Source organism: Lepus europaeus, chromosome 16 (genome assembly GCF_033115175.1).
Source record: "Lepus europaeus isolate LE1 chromosome 16, mLepTim1.pri, whole genome shotgun sequence".
Classification (NCBI taxonomy): Eukaryota; Metazoa; Chordata; class Mammalia; order Lagomorpha; family Leporidae; genus Lepus; species Lepus europaeus.
In genome coordinates this window covers 14,625,810-14,648,005 of record NC_084842.1, presented here as the reverse complement: position 1 = coordinate 14,648,005, position 22,196 = coordinate 14,625,810, and the positions used below count along the sequence as shown (strand labels likewise).

The window sequence follows — 22,196 nt, the reverse complement described above, 5'->3', positions numbered from 1 at the left end:
CACCAGCCCTTGCACTTCTTCCTCAGCGTGAATCTTCTTGGCTGCACCAGCTTCAACTGCCAAGGCCACTTGGAAAACAGGGACCCCCTCGCCTGTGCCTTGCGGCTTTAACTCAGCCCCTGACTTTGCTCAGCCCCACCGGAAACCTGCGATCTATATGTGGAAACACAGGGCTTAAAAACACAGCTCCTCTCTGGCTCCAAGAACAGAGAGACGATTTCAGTTTCAGTTTTGTTTTTTTTTCTACTTTTATTAAACACATTTGCTTTTGAGATACAAACAAACCACTCTCTTCTACCACACACAAACATCCATTCTTGTGATTTTTTTTTTAAAGTGCATTTCCCCTTTAACTTTGTGTATAAAAATAGTTATTTTTCAAACATGCAGAAATCTCTTGCAAGGCACTTTTAGGCATAAAACGAAGAGGAGTCCTCGGCTCTGCGTTCACATTGAAGTAAAAGAGAAAGTAGCATCAGCCCACCCACTCCTGCCGCCCTCACAGGTCGAGCAGCTGGTAACCAAGCTGTGGGGACACCCCCAGCCTCACAGCCCCCGCTGCTGCACTTGGCCTGCCCTTGAGCCCCACCTGCCACAACGGCTCTCCCAGCCCCTAGGGGCAGCCGTGCAGGACGTTCAGATCAGCTCGCTGCCCACTTGCCGTGCCTTTGGGTGGCCCATTACTCACGTAACTTCTAATCACCAAGGATTGTATTAGGAGATGCCACCCACGGAATCAGGACGAGTGACCAGGAAGAATTGCAAAAGTGGAAACCAATGAAAGACCACCAGGGTTTTCCTTCACAGCCTACCAAAAGGGAAGGGCCACCCCACAGGCACTTCTGAAAAACTGAAACACCTTTTTTTTGTTGTTGTTGTGTCAGCATATCCAGCCCATTTAACTTCCAAATGACTACAAGTAAGGCTTATGTTTCAAACGCAAATGATATACAAAGATCCAAAACCCACAAAGCATTCTTCTAACAATTCAAAATTTACATCCTTTTATATATAAAAAAAAAGTACCATGTTTTAACATGACAAAAACTCAATGATAAAATGAATTCTACCATGGACCCAGGAGACCTGTGCAACTCCACGATGTCTCATCAGCTCCCCTATAACAACTTTCTTTTTTAAATAAAAGACTCTCTCTCAAATGCTTCCTATCTTCCAGCTTATTTATCATACTTCTTTGCTTAGTCTAGCTTATCTATTGAGCCAATTTGGCAAATGCCCCCCCAGGACATTTCCCCCAGGGAAATAAATATGAAACAGAAATGGAGTTGCTTCCTCATTCCCGGACAAAGGCACCGGTGACAGGTGGCTGTCCCAGGTGGGTACCTGGGAAGCCCACAGGGACCAGGGGCCAGGAGGCAGCGTCACCAAGGGCGGCTTGCTGACAGCCCTACAAGCCCGGCTGCGGTGAAGCCAGCCAGCCAGCCTGGCCAGGGCGTGGGCCTATCTACTGTCTGGTGCCGTCTGGACAGGCTTCCTCCAGGCATCTCCCGAGGGCTCAGTGGAGGCAGACTGAGGTGGGGGCGGCGGGAGGGGGAAGGCGGTGTTTTCAAATGAGTGACAGCTCCGCGGAGGGACGGTGGGCGAGCAGGTGAGGACTTGCCTTCTGAGCGGTGCAGTGGGGTGAGCACCCCAGGTGTGCTGGCCTGGGGGGGTTGCAACCAGTGTCCCCAGCACAAAAAGCTGGGGTGAGCCCAGAGAAAGAAGAGCTGGGTGGGGGGAGGGTTGTCACTGTTTCAGAAGACACTTATCACCCGTTCGCCATATTTCAGAGTTTGACGTGGGAACGTCTGAGGGTGATCACTACACATAACCAGCAGACTTCACTCTGGAGTCACGTCGGGCCTTTCCTGAACACCGACGACCCCCTTAGTCTTGGCAACAGGGCGCCGGGCTCCCTTCCTGCCCTGGTAACGTGGGACACTTGTTAACACAAAACTCATGACCCCAGGAGCTGTGTTGGCTGATGGCTGTGCTGCTCATGTTCTGATCGCTGACCGTGTAACCTTCAGAGTCCTGGCTGCCGACGTGCTATTTGCTTGACTCAGATAAAGCAGTTCTGCCAATTTTCAAAGCGTGATTTCCGTCTCAATGACAGTATCCGCTTATCTCCAGGGCAAAAGCACTGGATCACAGACGCCTAACAGCCAGGCTTAGGGACAAGAATTGCATTGAACACCATTTAAGAGCATTTGAAAATTGAATACATTTTAAAGTGAAAACCAAACCCCAACCACAAAACTCTAGGAGCCGGCACACTCAATACCAGCCTGAATACCTGCCTGTTGCCCATGTCCAACGTCACAGACACCTGCAGACCTTGAGAACAGGTAAGTAGGGAAATGGCCAGCACAGGACTCTACTTGGGTAAGTCCAGCAGCTGTGGATCCAAATCCAGGCACCTGTACACTCCTCTCCCCGCTCACCTTAGGAAACACCTCCCATTATTGAGACACTCAGAAGGAAAATTAAACAGCCATTGAACCATATCCCAAAGACAAACAAATCAGAAAAAAAAAAAAAACCACCCCAAATTCTACAAATACTCATGTAAAAAATGTTTAAAACACTCCTAAGTAAAAACCAATCTTGCCCAAGAAAAGAATCACAGGTTTTAGGGATCCATTGACAATAAACGTCCCAAGAGTCTCTTACAATAGCATTAGCCAATGGACTTGAATCTCATAGGGTTGAGAACAATTAACCTCCGATACATCAGACTGGCAAACATTTAAAATAACATGAGAACCGGGTGAACCCCGGTTTACATACTCACACACCATAAATAAGTACACCCCAAGTCAATGTCCCCAGGTGCCTGTAAAGTGTCCCGGGTTTCGTCAATCGCAGCCCAAACAAAACCAGACATCTTCTGAAGGCCTCAAAGTCATCTTGCATCTGCCAATCAAACATCCCAAACACTGCATAAAACACAACTCTTCAGGAGCGACCATCTAAAATTCTCCTGTAAGGAGTAAGCTGCTTGAAAACCAGCCAAGCCAATTAAATGCACCTTGCAATCAAGTCTTTGAGAGACTCAGGGTCAAGGTGAGTCTGTAGAAAGCTCCTCCAAAAGCAAAAAAAAAAAAAAAAAAAAAAAAAAAAAAAAAAAAAAAAAAAAAGGAGAAGCATAAAGTGTTGAGCTCTCCAGATTGTCCTGGCCTCGTCATGACTCCACCATCTGGGATGCCACCCAGGAGCCAGCGACTCTCCGGGACCCGTGCGCTGCTCTGTGCGGGAATACGTACACGTACGTAGTCAGGAGGTGGGGAGCAGAAATGCCTGTCTCTGGTACAAGCCAATCGCCTTTATTATCTTTCCCTGAATGCCGGGAAGAAATTAAAAATGCAACAAATGAACTTGCGCCCGCAGGAGCGGATCTGTCTCTCTTTGGGTAGCTGTGTTGTGGAATCCTGCAGCATCAGGCTCGTGGATGAGAGCACAGAGATACAGTGTGGTGGGTGTAGATGTGGGATAGCAGCAACACGCAGGAGAGGCCTGGCTGGCAGACGGCGCCAGAGCAGGGACCCACGGGAGGTGGCTGGGGGATGAGCAATTTCCCAGGGGGGCTGACTTTCCACATCCAAGTGGCAGGCAGAGGCCAGGCTCCTCCGGGCCCGCCGGCTCTGCCTGTGGCCTTGGCTCCTGTCCACAATGCTGCCAGCACCATCCTGCCCATTCCCACCCCGGGTGCCACATGGACCAGCACACCACCTCTCCTCCAGGCACAAAACCAGTTCTGTGATCTACACCTGGCTGCAACTGCTGGCCGAAGGAAACAGTGAACAGGATCCTTTCTTTGCAAGACCGTGCCTAGTGGCAGTTCGACTGGGTGCCTCTCTGGGCCTCCATCTCCATTCCTGTGACTGGAGCTGGGCTCCATCGCCTGGCTCACTAGTAGTACGGCCCCAGCTTTTCATAGCCTAGGTAACTAGGCCACTCCGGAAACAGACCATAGGAGCACCGAGGGCTTCCAAACTGGTCAAAGGCTATCCCGAAATCCGGTCCGTTCGCGGGCTCACTCTGTTCCTGAGTGGATTTTAACTCGGCCCGGATGATCCGATAGTTTTTGCCTTTGTTGCTGTCCCAGTACGTCTGTCCCTTGCACTCGTAGCACACGGCGAACTCCATCCTCTCGTAGGACTGGATCTTCTCGGGCAAGCTGATGTCGAAGGAGAAGGTGTCCCTGTCGGAGCCGGCGTAGGTGTCCTTGACGTAGCGGCAGGGGAAGTCTGTGAAGCTCTTCCAGGTGTCGAAGGTCATCCTGACTTTCACGATCTTCTCGAAGGCGAGGTTCTGCACTTTGATGGTGCCCGAGAGGGCTCGGTCTTTGAGCACACAGTTCTCCAGGCACACGTGGTTGGCCTGGAGCCGGTTTCTGAAGTCCAGGTAGTCCGCGGACGGCTGCGCGAAGTCCAGCACGAAGCTCTCGCTCTCGGCTGTTGTCAGGCTCACGATGTTGTCCAGGAGCTCGGTGATGTTGAATGGAAGATCTAAGGGGTCATCGAATTCCGAGAACACCTTGACCATGGTCAGGGCCAGCCCCTGGTTGTCGGCGAAGGACACTCGCTTTTTCGCCTTTTTCTCCTGCACCGGCGGGGCCACCAGCCCACTGGCTTCATTCTTGCTGGCCAGCTGAATGCAAGGCCTCAGAGGTTTGCCGGGCTTCGGGGAGATCTTGAAGGCAAAACGTTCTCGGCGCAGGGAGGGAGCCATGCAGTTGTATCTGTACTCTATGTCCACAGCCATCGCGGGGCCAGATGAACAGGCCAGAACCCTGGCAGAGAGAGGAAAGGGCAGAGGGATCAGACAGACGCTTCAGCTCTGTGGTGGAATGAGAAGGCCATGCCGAGATGGCTGCTGGCAACAGGCTGTGATTGGATGGTTCCGGAAACCACAAGACAGTGGAGTCTGCAGGGCAACAGGCTTCAGAAATTGCCTGGCAACAGGGTGTGATTGGTTAGGGCACAGACCGCCCCTTGACTGGATTGGCTGCCTTGGCTATATAAGCAGCTGTAGCAACTGAAATAAACGAGTCTGCGGGCTGCTTGCCTCAGGCCTGCCTTCGCCCGACTCCCCGGTCTGTGTGGTGACTCCGTGCCTCTTGCCCCCACCTCACTCCTCCTGCCAGAAACGAATCCACTGCAACACAGCTCCTCACTCCAGCCGAGGCTGGCAGCCAGGGCCTTCCTGCATCTCGGCCCTCGTGGCTCATGGCAGCTGCAGCCCCGCGCCCACACGCTTCTGGGGAACGCAGGGACTACCAGTTTTAAAACTAAGCTTGTGGGTTTTCCTATCGGGATTTCTGGGGCCTTCTGTAAGGTGCTGTGCCACAGAAGATCATGAAAAGGACATACTGTCTGTAGAATTGTTCATACTTCCTTGTCTAATGAATCCCGTTTGTGCCACAGATGGCACACGTGGCTCTCCAGGAACATGCTTTAGTATATACGGCGATTTATTTATTGACAAGGAGAAATCGCATATATTTGGGATGGACACTTGGCATAGTGGTTAAGATGCCGCTGAAGACACCTACATCCCATGTTAAGAATGCCTGGGCTCGAATCTCAGCTCAGCTTCTGATGCCAGCTTCCTACCAATGTGCACCCTGGGAGGCAGGAGGCGATGCCTCGAGGAACTGCATTGGGAGCCTGTTAAATGATTTGGCCATGCCAAAAGGTAGACATCTATGCAAACATGTTGTACACCATAAATAAATACAACTTATTATTATCTATTTGACAGAGAGAGAGACAGGGTGCTTCCATCAGCTGGTTCACTTCTCAAATGCCCACAACAGCATTGTTTAACATATGTAATTACCTCAATATGTAAAATGGAATTAAAATATGTTCATTTTGGTGCCTATAAAAGATCTTCAAAAAGTTCATGGAAATGAATAGAATGAAACAGCTATGTACAGATTCCAATTTTTTGGTACCAAAGCAAATGTCTTTTAATTGCATTGGGCACATACTTTTTGAAGTACCACTGTACTTATATTTTTGGTAATTTTCAAGTATACATTATATTCTCACTGACCACAATCACCATGATGTATAGCAGATCTCCTGAACTTATTCCTCCCTTATAAATGATGTTTTGTGTCCTGTGTCTAACACCTCCCCATGTTGCTCCTTCACCCCGGAGCCCCTGGCAGCCCCCATTCCACTCTCGCTTCTGAGTTCCCCACTAAATTCCACATCTAACTGAGAGTGGGTGCGTCTCTCTGCTTGGCTTGCTTCACTCGACACAGTGTCCTCCAGGTTTGTTCATGTCACTGCCGCAGAATCTCCTTAAGGCAGAACCGTACTCTGCTGTGTCTGTACACCACATTCCCTCCATCTGTTCATCTTACCCAGCCAGTGTGGGTTGACTTCACGTCGTGGCCTGGGTGGACAACGCTGCAGGGCCCGAGAGCGTGCAGGCATCTGATGGGCTGATTTCATGGCCTTTGACTGGATACCCAGTCCTGGGCTTGCTAGGTCACCTGCTGACTCGAGTTTGCATGTGTTGTTTAGAACCCTCCATACTGTTCTCCACAGTGGCTATACTAATTTACATTCCTCCTTTCTCCCCATCCTCATCAACACTTGTTCTCTTTCATCTTCTTGCTAATAACCATTCTAATGGGTGTGAAGCGACATCTCACTGTGCCCCGATAGTAAACACTGCTTTAATACGACACAGAGGGAATGCACCCATCCCACCAATGTTGATTTGGTAGTTAGTGTATGCCAGGCATTATAGTAGACACTAGGATCCGATAGTGCCCACAGACACAAACCTGCGTCTGTTGAACTTATGGTAGGTTTTTTATATCCCAGGGTATTTTTGTTTTAAGAATAACGAGACATTTAGTGTTTTAAAATTTTTATGAAGGTGAGCATTTATCTTTTATACAGGTGAAGATATCCACTATTAAAAAAAAAAATGAGCCAGTGCTGTGGTGTGGCAGGTAAAGCTGCTGTTTGGGTTGCTGGCATCTCATATGGGTGCTGGTTTGAGTCCCAGTTGCTCCACTTCCCATCCAGCTCTCTGCTAATGCACCTGGGAATGAAGTGGAGGATGGTCCAAATGCTTGGGCCACTGCACCCATGTGGGAGACTAGGAAGAAGCTCCTGGCTCCTGGCTTCAGATCAGACCAACTCTGGCCTTTGTGGCCAGTTGGGGAGTAAACCAACGGATAGAGGATTTCTCTCTATGTCTCCCTCGCTCTCTGTACTCTGCTTTTCAAATAAATAAATAAATCCTTTTTTAAAAAATGCTATGTTTTTCTCCAGGTGCAAAAAAGTCAGTAAAACAAAACAGATTAAAGATAAATTGGAAAAATATTTTACAAAAATACTGGGGCAGGTGCATGGCACAGCTCACCCATCCCATAGCAGAGTCCTAGCTCCTCCACTTTTTTTTTTTTTTACTTTTTTTATTTTATTTTTGACAGGCAGAGTGGACAGTGAGAGAGAGAGACAGAGAGAAAGGTCTTCCTTTGCCGTTGGTTCACCCTCCAATGGCTGCCGCGGCCGGCTCATCGCGCTGATCCGAAGGCAGGAGCCAGGTGCTTCTCCTGGTCTCCCATGGGGTGCAGGGCCCAAGCACTTGGGCCATCCTCCACTGCACTCCCTGGCCACAGCAGAGAGCTGGCCTGGAAGAGGGGCAACCGGGACAGAATCCGGAGCCCCGACCGGGATTAGAACCCTGTGTGCCGACGCCACAAGGCGGAGGATTAGCCTGTTGAGCCATGGCAGCACCGGCCGCTCCTCCACTTCTAATGTAGCTTCCTGCTGATGCACACCCTGTGAAGCAGCAGGTGGCGGTTTAAGTATTTGGCTCCCTGCCACCACTTGGAAGACCCAGGTTGAGTTTCAGGCTCCTGGCTTCAACCTAGCCCAGCCCTAGTGGCTGCAGACATTTGAGGAGTAGACCAGTGGAAGGAAAAACTCTCTGTCTCTCTGACTCTCTCTCTCTCTCTGCTTTTCAAGTAAAATCAAAATAAATAAATTAAAATTTAAACAAAAGCATGACAGCAGAATTAATTCATTAATGTATAAAGAGTTTTTAGGAAGCAATAACAAAGTCAAATATTCTACACAGAAACATGAGCAATCAGTATGAATAGAATACTCAAAAACGAAACTTTGGAAATGAGCCATAAACATGCGAAATGTCTAATTTTATAATTAAGAAATTTAGATTAGGAACAAGGCCAGTGTTTATTTATTGAATTAGGAAACAACTTCAAAAGTTAATAGAAATATACTTATTACTCAGACTGTCACATATCTTAAGTAAGTAATTTAAAATTCAGAGATTACCATACTAATACATTCTGTGCAGCATTATAGGAGGGGAAAGAATGAGAAAATAGCCTTAATGACCAAGAACAGGTACCTTTTAAAATCAGTTGTACCATATCCATGGACTTTAATTTTACATCATCATTAAAATAATTATTTGGAAAAATATCTACATGGCAAGAAAAAAAGTATGCTCTAGTGTTAAAGTGACAAATAGAGAAGATAAAATTGAACGTAAGACCAGAGTTGTTGGGAGAAAATATTATGAGATATTTATGTAGAGATGTCAAAGAGGTGCCTCTTTGACAATGGTTTCACTTTCCTACCATCGACTGCAGTCTGAAAATACTAAATGGAAAATTCCAGTAATTATTTGTAAGTTTTACACTGTGCAGCATTCTGAATTGCAAGGGGAATCATGGGCTATCCCACCCCTCCCACCTTGGATATGATCATCCCTTTGTCTAATACAGCCATGCGAGCTAGGGAAGCTACCTGCCTGCTAGTCATTTCCTACCCGTTCCACTTATCACACTGGCTGTCCATGGTTGCCGTGCTCCTAGTCAAATAACCCTTATTTTACTTCATAATGACCCCAGAGCCCAAGCCAGCGATGCAAAAGAGGCACCGTGCATACAACATGGGGGATGCACACCCTCTGGCACGGTGTGGCAAGGCTGCACGTTTGGGTGTGACCATGGTTCCAGGCATCCACCTAGGATCTTGGAACATATCCCCCTGGAGAATGGAAGACCACTGTAGGTCAAACTGCCAGAATATCCACATGACAGGTCGTCAGGAAGCTTCCACTCTACTGCTGTGTGTTTTCCTATGTCTTCTAAAACAATATTGTTTTATAATCAGGAAAAAAGATGGAACTAGGAAAAAATTCAACTATTTTAGTAAGTGCCCAAAAACTCATCCTGAAGCTATTGCCTCACTCAAACCAAGCACTTTTCATGATGCTAATTACCGTATTCTGACTTGACAGTTAAAAGGGACTAAATTGAAGAAGTCGGGGACAAAGACAGGATTAGAAGCACGAGCTTGAGAATTATGGGACAAAGGATTTATATGGGTTTCTAAAAGTGTCTCCCCTTTTTAGGTTGAAGAGTAGGGATACGCTGGTGTGAGAGGTGGCGTCCTCGGGCCAGGACTACCACCACTGAGAAGCGACAGGCAAATTGTTGCTCATCTTCTGACAAGGGCAGGACCACTGGTTCAGTCCAATTAACTCCTCATTCACTTTTTTTTTTTTTGACAGAGTGGACAGTGAGAGAGAGAGAAAGAGAGAAAGGTCTTCCTTTGCCGTTGGTTCATCCCCCAATGGCCGCTGCAGCTGGCGCGCTGCGGCCAGCGCACTGCACTGATCCGAAGCCAGGAGCCAGGTGCTTCTCCTGGTCTCCCATGTGGGTGCAGAGCCCAAGGACTTGGGCCATCCTCCACTGCACTCCCAGGCCACAGCAGAGAGCTGGACTGGAAGAGGAGCAACTGGGACAGAATCCGGCGCCCCGACTGGGACTAGAACCCGGGGTGCTGTAGGTGGAGGATTAGCCTATTGAGCTGCAATGCCGGCCCTCATTCACTTTCAACTTCTGATTTTGATAAACCAAATACATAAGGAAAATGAGAAAGGACAAAGACATAAGGTTGGATCTTATTTTCCAAAAACTAAGTATGTCCTAGAATGTACGAAGCACTTCGGGATGCCAAGTTGAATAAACACACAAATAAAACAATAACTGTGGCCACAATGCAGGCATCTCCCTGTTTCCCCTCTGACAATTTGTTTTCTATGATCTGTTTTTATACCCATGCAATTATTCTCGAAAGGAAAGTTGTGACTGAAATTGGCAAGATAGCTCTACAGAGCATCAGTGGGTTCACAAATTGGTTCAATGTTAAAATAAACCTCACAGGTACAAATTACTTGAATTTTAGTTCTTTCTGTCTATTGTAAAACTACATTACAATCTATAGGAATTACACCTTGAGCTCTAACTTTAATGCAGGTAATTTTTTTGTTTTGCTTTCAAATATGTATTAAAACCAACCAACCAACCAAGAGCCTTGCAGCCCAGTGCCTCCCACTCTGTCTACCCTTGAAACCCTGGCTGTGAACCAAGGGAGTAAGAGTTCCTCCACAGCGCTTCCTCTTGGCCAGAGGAACGCAGCACAAGGTCAAGTACAAGTCTCTAGGTGTCTTCGGCAAGCCTGCTGACCAATCTCTTATGTGCTGTCCTGTACATCTTCAAAGCAGCTCATTAGAAAAAAGACGGGGAAGCTCCGGGGTTGTTGTAGAAATGACCCCTGCACAAAGGATCCACCTGACGACTGTTCTCTTGGAACCGACTGAAGCCATTCTCCCAAGTTCTAATCCCACAGGTTACAGAGACTTCGCTGAAGACACTGGTCAAGTTTCCCTGTTGGGTCCTAGCAGTCTAAGGTTGCCCCTACGATCCCTTTCCTTACTAAGATGTAAGAACAAGTGCAACTGGGTGGCTACAGAGGCAGGATTCTGCTAAGAATCAGAGGTTAATTAACTAATTCTACTGTACTTCCAAGAGCCAAATGGTTTTTGTGAAATTCATCCATGAACAGCAAAAGTAAAGTTAGGATGGCCCAAGAGTTAAGCATCGAGGCTCCTGCCCCAGGGACGTTGCACAAGCGGTCCTGGCACACTTTCTGTGTGCCACTGTAACATCAGGTAAGGACACTGGCCCCGGTGGCCTCAGGCTCGGGTACGCCGTGACTGCCTTGCCTGTCCTCCTAATAGACTTTGATTAACCTGATCATCCCCCAAGAATCAGTGCACCAAAGTGCCCATTTGGAGTGGGCTGGCTGTCTGCTCAAGTCTTTCCCCGGGACTGGGTAGGGATGACTACCACCCTTAGCAGCTGAGATGTGCAAAGTAATACTTTTTTACGCCCCTGAGAGGACGGCACCTGGACAGGTGCTTCATTTGCATATGGCATGAAAATGACCAGTTTCAACACAGGAGTGCCAGGCTGTACGTGCGGCCTCCTCTCCTGTTATGCTCTCTGGCTGCCCAAGCCCTTTTCCTCTGCCAGGCCAAGGACTATAAATCCCCACGGTTGGCAAGGGACAAACACCAGAGCCAGGAGATACGGACACATACTTGAACCGCAGCATGGGACGTGGGATCTGAGTAGCAGCTGCCAGACGGGCACATGAGAGCAACAGTAGCTGTTCCCCGGGCCGCGCCGTGTCCCCAGCCACCGGGCTTCCACGTGGACACCTCCGAGGTCAGCTGTGCCTGGCGAGGGCCTGGGCCATGCCCCAGGGTAGACGCCAGTGTTCACAGCCCAGACGCTAACATTCCATGAACACGAGAGTTCTGTATGAAGGCCTCCCATGATCTGCGAGTGACACGTAGTAACACACCTTTCCAAGCCAGCTGCCCAGGGCGAGGCACGTCGGTGACTTTTCTTACAAAAACTGCCGACTGTACAGGCAGTTACCCCGTGACCTCCATTCACAGCACAGCCACTGACCGCTCTGATTGTGCATTTTATAGGAAGCAAATCTTCTTAGTATTGGGGCCGAGACATTTTTCCTTCCATTCTCTCTCTCCTTCTCAACTTCTCTCTTTTGATAAGAAAAACCAGATGCACGAACAACTCACCAGCAACACACAAATGCATCGGACTACGTTAGGAAAGCATCCACAAGCAGGTCATAGACACAGACATGGCTATTTACCCCTCCCCCGCTTCACCAATCTATTCCCTCCCCAGAGGTCTGGCTGATCCAGCACAGATAAAGTTCACTTCGCTTCCTTTTGTCCTCAGACCAGCGGGCCTTGTCCCCAGCCTTCAAAGCTCCTCGGACCCCTCCTCACCGTCATACAAAGCACACTGCAGTGAGTATTTGTGACCCAGGCTGCAGGTCACAGGAAAGAGGTAAGTTAAAAGGGAACAGAGCTGGCCATCCAAAAATGGCCACAGAGAGGCCCAGAGACAGCTCTGTCCTAACAAGGCGTCCACCCAGCTGTGCTGCTAGGACAAGTCGCTGGCTTCTTCCAGGTCCCGCCTAGGCGGCCAATGAGGTCGGACACTTGTCTTCCCACCGGCTTCTCCCTGCATACCTCAACTTGACTTTGGGTTCAGTCCTCCCGCTGGCTTCACTCTGGACTTGGCTCCCGGACAAGTCTGACAGATGAACCACTTCCTCCTCTCCTCCTCCTCTCCCCCAGCCGAAGCCCTACCTCTCTCTTCTCCGGGACCCTGTGCCCCGCAGGGAGGCTGCCCACACACCCCACTCACGCCAGCAGCCCCACACGCCCCCAAGGCCAGCCTTCCCCCAACTTCTCCCCACCCGCGCAGCCCCCAACCCCTCCGCTCCCCTTCTGGGTCTGCACCTACTCTCTCGCAGCGACTGGCCTCTCCACACCCCCTTCTCTGAGCTCAACAGGGGCCTGGCGTCAGGCCAGTGCGTCCACACTGCGGGGGGCCCACAAGCCCCTCGGCGACCCTGCCCCCTTCACTTCAGCCCAGCAGAGCCGCCCTGGGCCCTCATCCCTCCGGCTCGCGCTGCACCCACCTTTCGGGCCGCAGAGAAGCCCCCTCCCCGGGTTTGCTCGCTGCATTCGAGGGCCGGGAGGGAGGTGGCAGGGGCGGCCGCTGCCACCCAACTACGTGAGCGTCTCTGTGTCCCGGAGGCAGGGCCGACGTGACCGGCAGGGGGAGGAAGACGAAGACGAGGAGGAGGAGCCCGACTTATCACACCGGGGAGGGGCGGGGCGGGCCGGCGGGGCAGCGCGGGGCACGAGCACCCCCGCGCGGGCCGCCTGGCCGCGGCCTCCCCGCACAGCCTGGGTCTGGGGCTCGGAGGACACCCTATGTCCCGCCGCCCTCGGGGACCGCGACACCGCCGAGTGCGAGAACTTCAGTGCGCGCAGAGGGTGATCCGAACCGGCGCGGGAGGCATCAGGACAAGTCCATTTGGGTGTAGAGACGGCTCTCACTTTTCGGGGAAACTGAGGCGCGCAGAGGCCACGCGGCTGGCTCTTGCCCGCCACACCCCTACTCTACAGCGGGAAACGGGCCATTTGCAAGCCCGGGACGACAGCAGGGGAGGGAACCTGCAGTCCTGGGCCAGCCCAGGGCCGCCCGTTGCGGTGGGACACGCAGCTCGGTGGAACACGGGTCCCTAACGCGCCCGCTCCACGTGGGGGCAACAGCTTGCTCCAGCCCGTCTGGGGCGTCCCTGCGCGGGTGTGCACGTACGAGTCGGACTGTGGGCGCGGGGGTGGGAGGTACGTACCGGATACAGCTCGTAAGTCCACAGGGCAGCCACGCAGGGCGTGCCAGGGCCAGCGATCGCGACGGCAGGAGCCGGGGCCAGGGTCTGCGCCCTCCGCGGGCAGCCGCGTCCCTGCGCGAGCACGCGCGAGCTGCCCGCTCACCTCCTCCCTCCCGCCCCCCACGTAATCGCCCAGGACTCGGGCTCCCGCGGCTCCTGCTGCTCCCTTGAACTTTCTGGTCGCCGCTCCCCAACTCGAGGTTTTCCATCCCAGACCCCCTTTCACGCAGCCAATGAGCGCGCCCGGGACACGAGCCGCCGACCAATAGCCGCGGCCTGGCGGGGAAGCAGCGCTCAGCCACGTGATCGGCAGCGTGCCCGGAGTGATAGGGCTGGAGTCCAGGGGCTGCGAAGGGGCGGTGGGTCACCGCTTCCCCCCGAGCCCGAGGCCGGGCGCCAGGGGGCAGAGGCAGGTTGGTGCACCCGAGCGCCTCGGTCGCGGGCGGCATGCAAAGTTTTCCGTGTCCAGGCCAAGTGCTAGCCAAACCCAGGCGCGCTGCGTGCCTGGCAGGGAGCTGGGGTGGCTTCCCGCTGCCTCGCCGGCCCCGCCGCCACCTGACCCTTTGGGCGGAGCTCTCAGGGGACTGTTAACCTTCGAGCCGCCTGCAGAGCCGGGAGGGGGCCCTGAGAGGGGTCATCAAGGCTACTCCCCTGCACTCTACAGGGACCTCCTCAGGAATCGGTGTCTTAAGTTGCTTCCGATGTGTGGGAAGCAGGTGCTGGCCCTTGCCTTGTGCCCACCGTGGTCCGGGGTGTTGCCAGAAAGGATGACAGCAGATTCCTTGGAAGGTGGTATTGGGGTGGGGGGACCACCACCCATAGCACCCGTACAGTACCCCAGATGTGGCTGAGGGGTTCTCAGGTGGAATAAGGGGGAGCATCAAAAAGTTCATGGGAATTAGCATTAAAATGCAAATATATTTTGGTGGGAAAAGTTTTGAAACCCTTGCATAGGAGGAGTCTGCAAAAAGTTCATGAATATGCATATTCTGAGGAATTTATGCCTGGATTTCAATTTTTAAAAGATTTATTTATTTGAAAGGCAGAGTGCCGGAGAGGTAATGAGAGAGAGAGAGAGAGAGAGAGGGAGAGAGAGAGAATCTTCCATCCCTAAATGCTCACAACAGCCCTGGGCCAGGCCAAGCCAAAGTCAGGAGCCAAGAACTCCATCCAGGTATCCCCAGTACTTGGGTGGTGGCAGGGTCTCAAGGACTTGGGCACCCATCTGCTGCTTCCCAGGCCCATTAGCAGCAGGAGGCTGCACTGGAAGTATGGAGTAGCCTGGACTAGGACTGTGAGATGTCACTGCTTTTCATGTGACGTCCCGTCATATTTTACAAGAGAATCTGTGACAGTAACCACCCAAACCGACAGGTTCTCTGTGATCACTGTGGCACACCGTGAGGTCTGTAGAGAATGATGATCTTAGTAGAATTTGAGCCAGAACCTCCTCCTCTCGTGGGAGATCAATATGTATTGATCCAAGCTGACCCTTTTGGGGTTAAGGCTGCCAGTTTCCTAGTTTTGATGGCCTGTAAAATTATAGAAAGATCATGAGAAATAGATAACTTCTTAAAGTGCCGAGTAACTGCAAGTTGTGGAAATGTGGGTTAACGGACCCCAAAGGGAGTCTCTACTGCAGCCCCTTAATTAAACTGGCCCTGCAGAATTGGGGCATTAAAATAAATGGGTCCTCCCATCTTCTGTTACTATCCTTTCATTGGAAGAATAGACATATTCTTTAATGGAAATTATACCAAAATGCAGGCTGGGCATAAACCCAAAGTAAAGGGCTTTTCTTTCCATGGAATACGTTTATTACGTGGAAATCTGCTCTGTTGAATATGGTACTAGAGAATGCCTACTGCAAGGGCTACGGGAGCAGCTCCCACTTTTATTAGCAATACCAGACAAAAACACCAGTCAGTTCCAACAGTCCAGCACAAGCTTTCAGCTCCAGAGACAGCTTCCCCAGGCAGTCTCCCTGTCTGGAGGGAAAGGTTGATCATTAACCCTCTTCCCTCTCTTCTGATGGGCAAACCTGATAAAGGACCACCTGTGAAATCCGCTATTGCTAAGGCGGTTGGCAAATCAAATTTCTCTGCACTCTTTCCCTCTGCCAGCTCCGACCCCCCCCTCCTGATGAGTAGGTTGAAGATTCATTAAGTCAAGTGTTGGCCAAGTTTCTCAGGTGCAGTGAGCCTTTGAGAAGAGTGGGCAAAGACTGAGTCAAGCCAACAGGTATTGCAAAATGTATGCAGGCAAAGGGTGAGCTGAACCAGCTGGGAAGGCATTTGGGACAAGTAAATGCAACTTTACAGCTTTAGGGTTGGGAAGCATCTTTCTTCCATCGATCGAGGAAAGCATGGGCTGTGATTGTGCCTGTGGCTAAGACGACTATTTCAGACTAGGGCTAAACTGAGCTGTGGCGTGCCACAGTCTTGGTAGGCAGGGCTGTGGCTGCCCTGAGTTTGAAAAGTGCACAGTATCCTTTGTGATCAGAATACAGCCGGATGAGAGCTTGGGATAAAGAAGCAATGGTCCAGAGCCCAGAACCTTGGAGCTGGACCAGCCCCAACACTCAACTGCACCTCACTTGTCATGGCGACAAAGAGGGAAAGTGAAAATGGAAAACTTCACCTCAATCAATGCACACCAAGTTCCTTTTACAACAGCTGGCACCGAGTTTTAGCCTTAATTTCATTTATTAACACCCCTCTCCATTAGCCAAAACACTTAGCAGTGGCTGAGCATAGCTAATTTGTATTTTTCCGTAACTTTTTTTTTAATGACTGTCAGTGGTAGTACTGTCTTTCACCCTTACACGTAGGCTCATCTGTGGCTCCTTCAGTCCTCTCTCACTTATCCATTCCTTTGACAACACATTATTGAGTAATGACAGCAGCATGGATGCTGGAAATGCAGAAACCAATTAGCTACATCCTTACTTGATGAGACGCTCAGAGACTAACGAATACTGATGCAGAATTACTGTGTGGAAGGTAGGGGGAGCTAAGAGGAAGACTGGGTGTGTGTTTGGCAGTGCGGGTGGGGAGGGAGCAGGGAGTGTCAAAGAACTGCCAGGGAGTGAGAGGAATTAGAGCTATTAGAGCTGGGGCTCATGGGAGACAGCGAGGTAGGAACCAGCAAAGGAGGCAGGTGCCAGGTTCCACATGTTGCCCAATGAACTTCCATTCTGCTGGTTACAACCTAGCTTCCCTTTCTGGTTTAACATTAGACAGTGCTCCTTTGAACACATGTTAGAGGATATGCATATGCTCTTGCTCATCCAGAGAGTTCTAGAAAATATTGTTGGGTCAACCTTCTCAACTTAGTGTATTTCTTTTCTAATATTTATTTATTTATTTGAAAGAGTTACACGGAGAGAGAAAAAAAGGCAGAGAGAGAGAGAGGTCTTCCATCTGCTGGTTCACTCCCCAGCTGGCTGCAATGACCAGAGCTGCGCTGATCCGAAGCCAGGAGCCAAGAGCTTCTTCTGGGTCTTCCACATGGGTGCAAGGGCCCAAGGACTTGGGCCATCTTCTACTGCTTTCCCAGGCCATAGCAGAGAGCTGGATCAGAAGTGGAGCAGCCGGGTGTCAAACCTGTGCCCACATGGGATGCCCGCACTGTTGTAGGCGCCTGTACCCACTATGCCACAGCGCCAGTCCCGCAACTTAGTGTATTTCAAAGACAGCCCATCCCTAGCTTGTAATCTCTTCCAAGATTTTGAAGCTTTCCTTTCCTTTTTTTTTTTTTTATTTCTAACATTGCTTTTGGATCCAAGGTTGCTTCCCTTTGAATGAAAATGATTGTAAGATGAATCTAAATAAAAATAACTGGATCAGAAGTCAGGACTAAAGAACAGAACATTCTTTTGCTTGATCAGAATAGAAAGTGAGAAAGACAGCTTGCAAACTGCCTGAGTCAATTTATATTTAGACAGTGGGGTTGTTTGCACCTGTCAGGGTGGCAGGCGTGTTCTGGGCGCATTATGTTACCTGAGGCCCTGTGTCCCCCTTTCAGACATGACTGACATTGACCTGCAAGGTCCCGTGCTATGGGGACAAGCAGACACGTACATGTAGGCGACTCCACCAGTCTCTGTGGGTGGATGTGTCCTTAGCATGTGGGAAGACCCTAAGCTTTTGAGTTGCTGGATGAGGCTAACGTAGGGAGTACTTTTTAAAAATTACAAGACTTGGGGCTGGTGTTATGGCATAGGGGGTTAAGCCACCACCTGTGACACCGGCGTCCCATATGGGCGCTGGTTTATGTCCTGGCTGCTCTGCTTCTGATCCAGTTCCCTGCTAGTGGCCTGGGAAAGCAGCGGAGGATGGCCCAAATGTTTGGGCCCCTGCTACCCATGTGGGAGAGCTGGATGAAGCTCCTGGCCTCAGCCTGGTTTAGCCCTGGCCACTGTGGCCATTTGGGGAGTGAACCAGAAGATGGAAGATCTCTCTCTCTCTCTCTCTCTCTCTCTTTCTCTCTCTCTCTCTCCCCTCTCTCTAAAGCTCTGACTTTCAAAAATTTTTTAAAATTACAAGGCTACAGAGCTGATTTTATCTTATGCAAGGGCTTTGAATGAGCTTGTTAGGATTTCTTTAGTTGGTATTTTTTATGATTATGAAATTAATACAAGGTCATTGTGAAAAATATAGAAAGATATGTAAGTGAAAATAGAACCAGCACCACCCAGCAATAACCATCAACGTCATTCACTGAATTTCCTTTCAGTATTTATACTACGTATAAACATTATATTATTAGGATCATGGTATATCCATAATTTAATATCTTAATTTAAAAAATTTACTTGAAAGGCAGAAGAACAGAGCAAGAAGGAGAGAGAAAGAGAGTGATATCATTTCTCTACTGGTCCACCCTCCAATGTCTGCAATGGCCAGAGCTGGATCAGGCCAAAGCCAGGAGCCTGGAACACAAGCGAGGTCTCTTACGTGGGTGGCAGGGACTCAAGGACTTGAGTCATCACCTTCTTCTCCCTGGGCGTGCGTTAGCAGGAAACTGGACCCCAAGTGGAACTGAGACACACTCAACCACTCTGGTGTGGGATGTCGACCGCAAAGTGGCGTTTGACTACTCTACACCAAATACTTGCCAATGACATTTTATTTTCTTACTCATGACCGCTTCTCAGTTTGAGTGCATTACTATTGCAATTTTCCCAACTTGTGCCTTTTACCGATTGCATAATATTCTCTCATATAGAGAGGCCATACTTTATTGAACTGTTTTCTTATTATGTTTAGATTTCCCTCCAGATCTCTCTGTTGTAAACATACTTTGATAAGCAACCTCACTAAATCTTTATTCATATTCCTGATGATTTTCCATAACCCTGTTTCCCACAGAGTATAGCTATTCTTCAGACTTGATTCAGAGTGCCAAATTGTTTTTAGAAAGGTTAGTACTGCTTTTTTTCATTCTTGTTACTGGGAAAATGTAAGTAAAATAATCCCAATGAGGTCTTGGTTTGTAGACTTTGGGCAAATTATAGCTCATCTTACAGAAAAGCCAGAGGAGAATTTTAACTAATGAACTGTATACTCTGTGCCCAAGTGAAAATAACTACACCTCTCATCTTTTGCTTTAGCATTGACTCTCAAAGCACACAGCCAATTTGTGTTGTGAATGGAAACTTCATCACCCGTCTTACTGACTGAAATGACATTAAGTGGTGGCCGGCCAGGGGGAGGGTGGAGAGGATGGAAACCAGGGACTATGGTCTTGCCACAAGCCTGCAGAGCACCAGGCAGAACCCAGTACATATTTCTGCTCTTGGCTCATTCATGCCCTGTTTATGACTGATGTGGTCATAAATTATGTTTAAACCCACAACTCTCTCCATGTATATATATACACATATCTTTATGCAATGTACAGCAAAGCTGCATCCAGCATTGCATGACACGTGGCAGGCATTTTTGGGAGGAGAAAAATGCCAAGCTGCATTTCAGGTTGTGACAGGCCACTTGGCCACCACATGCCTTGTACCTCGAGTCTGGGACATTTCTGTTGCATGCCTTCGGAGTCAAATGGCTGGGACGGGGCAAGCACTTTGGGTTTTGTTTAAGCCATTGTGTTTCAGCTGGTTCCATCCTGCTATTTACAAGACAGCCTGGATTGTATTCTTAGGAACAGGCAATGAAATATATTTGTATTAAGAAAACAATGACTCACTGAGGCATGAGGGGAAAAAAAATCAAAGTATGTATGTGTAAGGATTGCTAAATGGACAGCACTCTGTTCGCAGGCAGCTTTTCATTTTCTCTCCCTCCTCTTTTTCTTTGAAATGCCGAGTGAGAAGCTCACTGACTCCATGGCTTCCTTCAGGATCATTTGGTTTGACATCCTCTAGAGAATTAGGATTTAAAGGCAGCCTTCTTCCTTCTCCAAACTCACACTAAAGATGTCTCCACCCAGAGCCACAGGCTGTTTTGGAGCTAGAAGTGGAGGAATTAAAACGAGGACGTCCTGCATGCGAGAATATTCCTCCCCCTCCTGGTCCCCCCCCTCTCCCCCCGTGTTCCACAGCAGACCCCATCATCTGACAAGTGCATTTCACCTCCTGTGTGATGAAGTGCAGAGCACAATAGCGCGTTTGTTACAGGGTCTCCTTGAGTTGGTTGTGCAATTACGCTTCACCCAAATCAACAGCCTGGTAACCGACTGTCAGCATGGGTCTTACCTGGTGAGTCGCCAGGCCTATAAAATATGCAAACCCAAACTTTGCCATTGTTTCCATCTAAACCTTGGGGATGGTTATCCTGATGTATTAACCCTTAGCAAAAACCTCTGGCATCATTGTATTTTCTTCTGTTAATTCTTTAGGCATCTTCAAATACAAGTCCCCTTGTGTGTAGGGTGTTTTGTCTTCTTATATAGATAGATAGATATAAATATATTTTTTTTTACAGGCAGAGTTAGATAGTGAGAGAGAGAGAGAGACAGAGAGAAAGGTCTTCCTTCCATTGGTTCACCCCCCAAATGGCTGCTATGGCCGGCGCTGTGCCAATCCAAAGCCAGGAGCCAGGTACTTCCTCCTGGTCTCCCATGCGAGTGCAGGGCCCAAGCACTTGGGCCATCCTCCTCTGCCTTCCCGGGCCACAGCAGAGAGCTGGACTGGAAGAGGAGCAACCGCGACAAAATCCGGCGCCCCGACTGGGACTAGAACCCGGTGTGCCAGCACCGGAGGCGGAGGATTAGCCTAGTGAGCTGCGGCGTCAGCCTTGTCTTCTTATTTTCATGGCCCATTGCTCTAAAATGTGCAGTAACTTCTCCTGTCATTCTTTGACTCTTGTTCTTCTCCCTTCCTTCCTGCTTTCTTTTTTGGTTTTGCTCCTTAATTTATAAAATCTAGAAATTTCTCACTCTTATGATTAGCAAATAGGCAATCTTCTTTCTTACTCTCCCTTCTTATAAATTAGCATCTTCCACCAACTTTCAAGAACAATCCCAAGACGTAGTTTATGAGTAGAAGAATATACTTCAAAATAGAAGAGGAAATCTCTGGTTTAACTTCCTGAGAAAATTCCTAGGGAGACAGATAAAAAAGATGATGACTCATAACCCCCATCCCCTACAAATGATGCAACATATTTTGGATTGGCTTGAAACTCGGCCATCGGGTTGTCCTGAATGAGAACACTGCCTCTGTTATGACAATCTGCAGCTTATGGAAAATGACTTAGCAGCTTGTACCTCTGTTTCCTGACCTGTAAAATGGGAATATTCATGCCTGCCTGGTAGGCTTACAGAGAGGCTGTTCTTGGACAGTGTGTATGAACAGCGTGACTCATGCCACAAAACCCAGATGTAACAAGAGCCACATTTCTTGATTACTCTAAATATAGTAACATCTGGGTCTGAACCCTTCACTCACCAAACTTAATGTTGCCTGGCTTATGCAATGTGTGTGAACTGGGAACAGGCCTTTTGTTCTTAGACTGTGTGGTCACTGCCCTCAATGCCACACTTTCTGCAGCTCCTCCTCTGTGTGTGTGGTGGGGGAGGGGCAGAGCTTGGACCTCCCCGCCCCCAACATGCTCTCTAAGTCCCCTCCAGAAAGGTGCACTAGGCTGGCATCAGATTCTTCCACTTGTGGAAGCTGCACCACCCTCGTACAGACTGGGGCTGGCTCTTTTTGCAAACCCATAGAAGCCTAAAGCACAGGTCCAGGACCTTCTTGGAAGGATCCAGAATTCTCAGCCAAGGGCCTGTAAGGAGGTAATTTCTTCAGAGGTTCTGAAGAGGAAGTTAGTACTTCCATGAGCTAAAAGAACCAAGATCTTGGCAAACAAAGCCCTACCTTTCTCTCCACTGTAAGGGCTGGGGGTGTACGAGAATAAAGCACATACTTTGAAACAGTCAAGCCCATGGTAAACATCCCAAGGGCATTGTTAGTTTTCCAAATACCCCCTGAACTGAGGGTAAAGGGGCAGAACATTCAGCTAAGGTTTAGATTATGAAAAGAAGAAAGGGATGGGGGGGGCGGTGTGGCATAGCAGGTGAAGGCACTGCTTGGGATGCCTG

The 22,196-nt window shown here is 49.5% G+C and overlaps 1 protein-coding gene across 2 annotated transcripts; it reads right to left on the bottom strand.

Moving 5' to 3' along the window:
* Positions 1-222: 222 nt before the first annotated feature.
* PPP1R3B (protein phosphatase 1 regulatory subunit 3B) lies at positions 223-13,804 on the bottom strand. 2 transcript variants are annotated; one of them, XM_062213195.1, is made up of 2 exons: positions 13,605-13,804; positions 223-4,795 (listed from the first exon to the last, which is right to left on the bottom strand). In XM_062213195.1, exon 2 carries the CDS (start codon positions 4,765-4,767, stop codon positions 3,913-3,915), a length of 855 nt encoding a protein of 284 aa, XP_062069179.1. In that variant the 5' UTR covers positions 4,768-4,795; positions 13,605-13,804; the 3' UTR covers positions 223-3,912. The 2 variants fall into 2 exon arrangements, with proteins under 2 accessions (XP_062069179.1, XP_062069181.1); XM_062213197.1 differs by lacking the exon at positions 13,605-13,804 and adding an exon at positions 12,882-12,984.
* Positions 13,805-22,196: the final 8,392 nt, after the last annotated feature.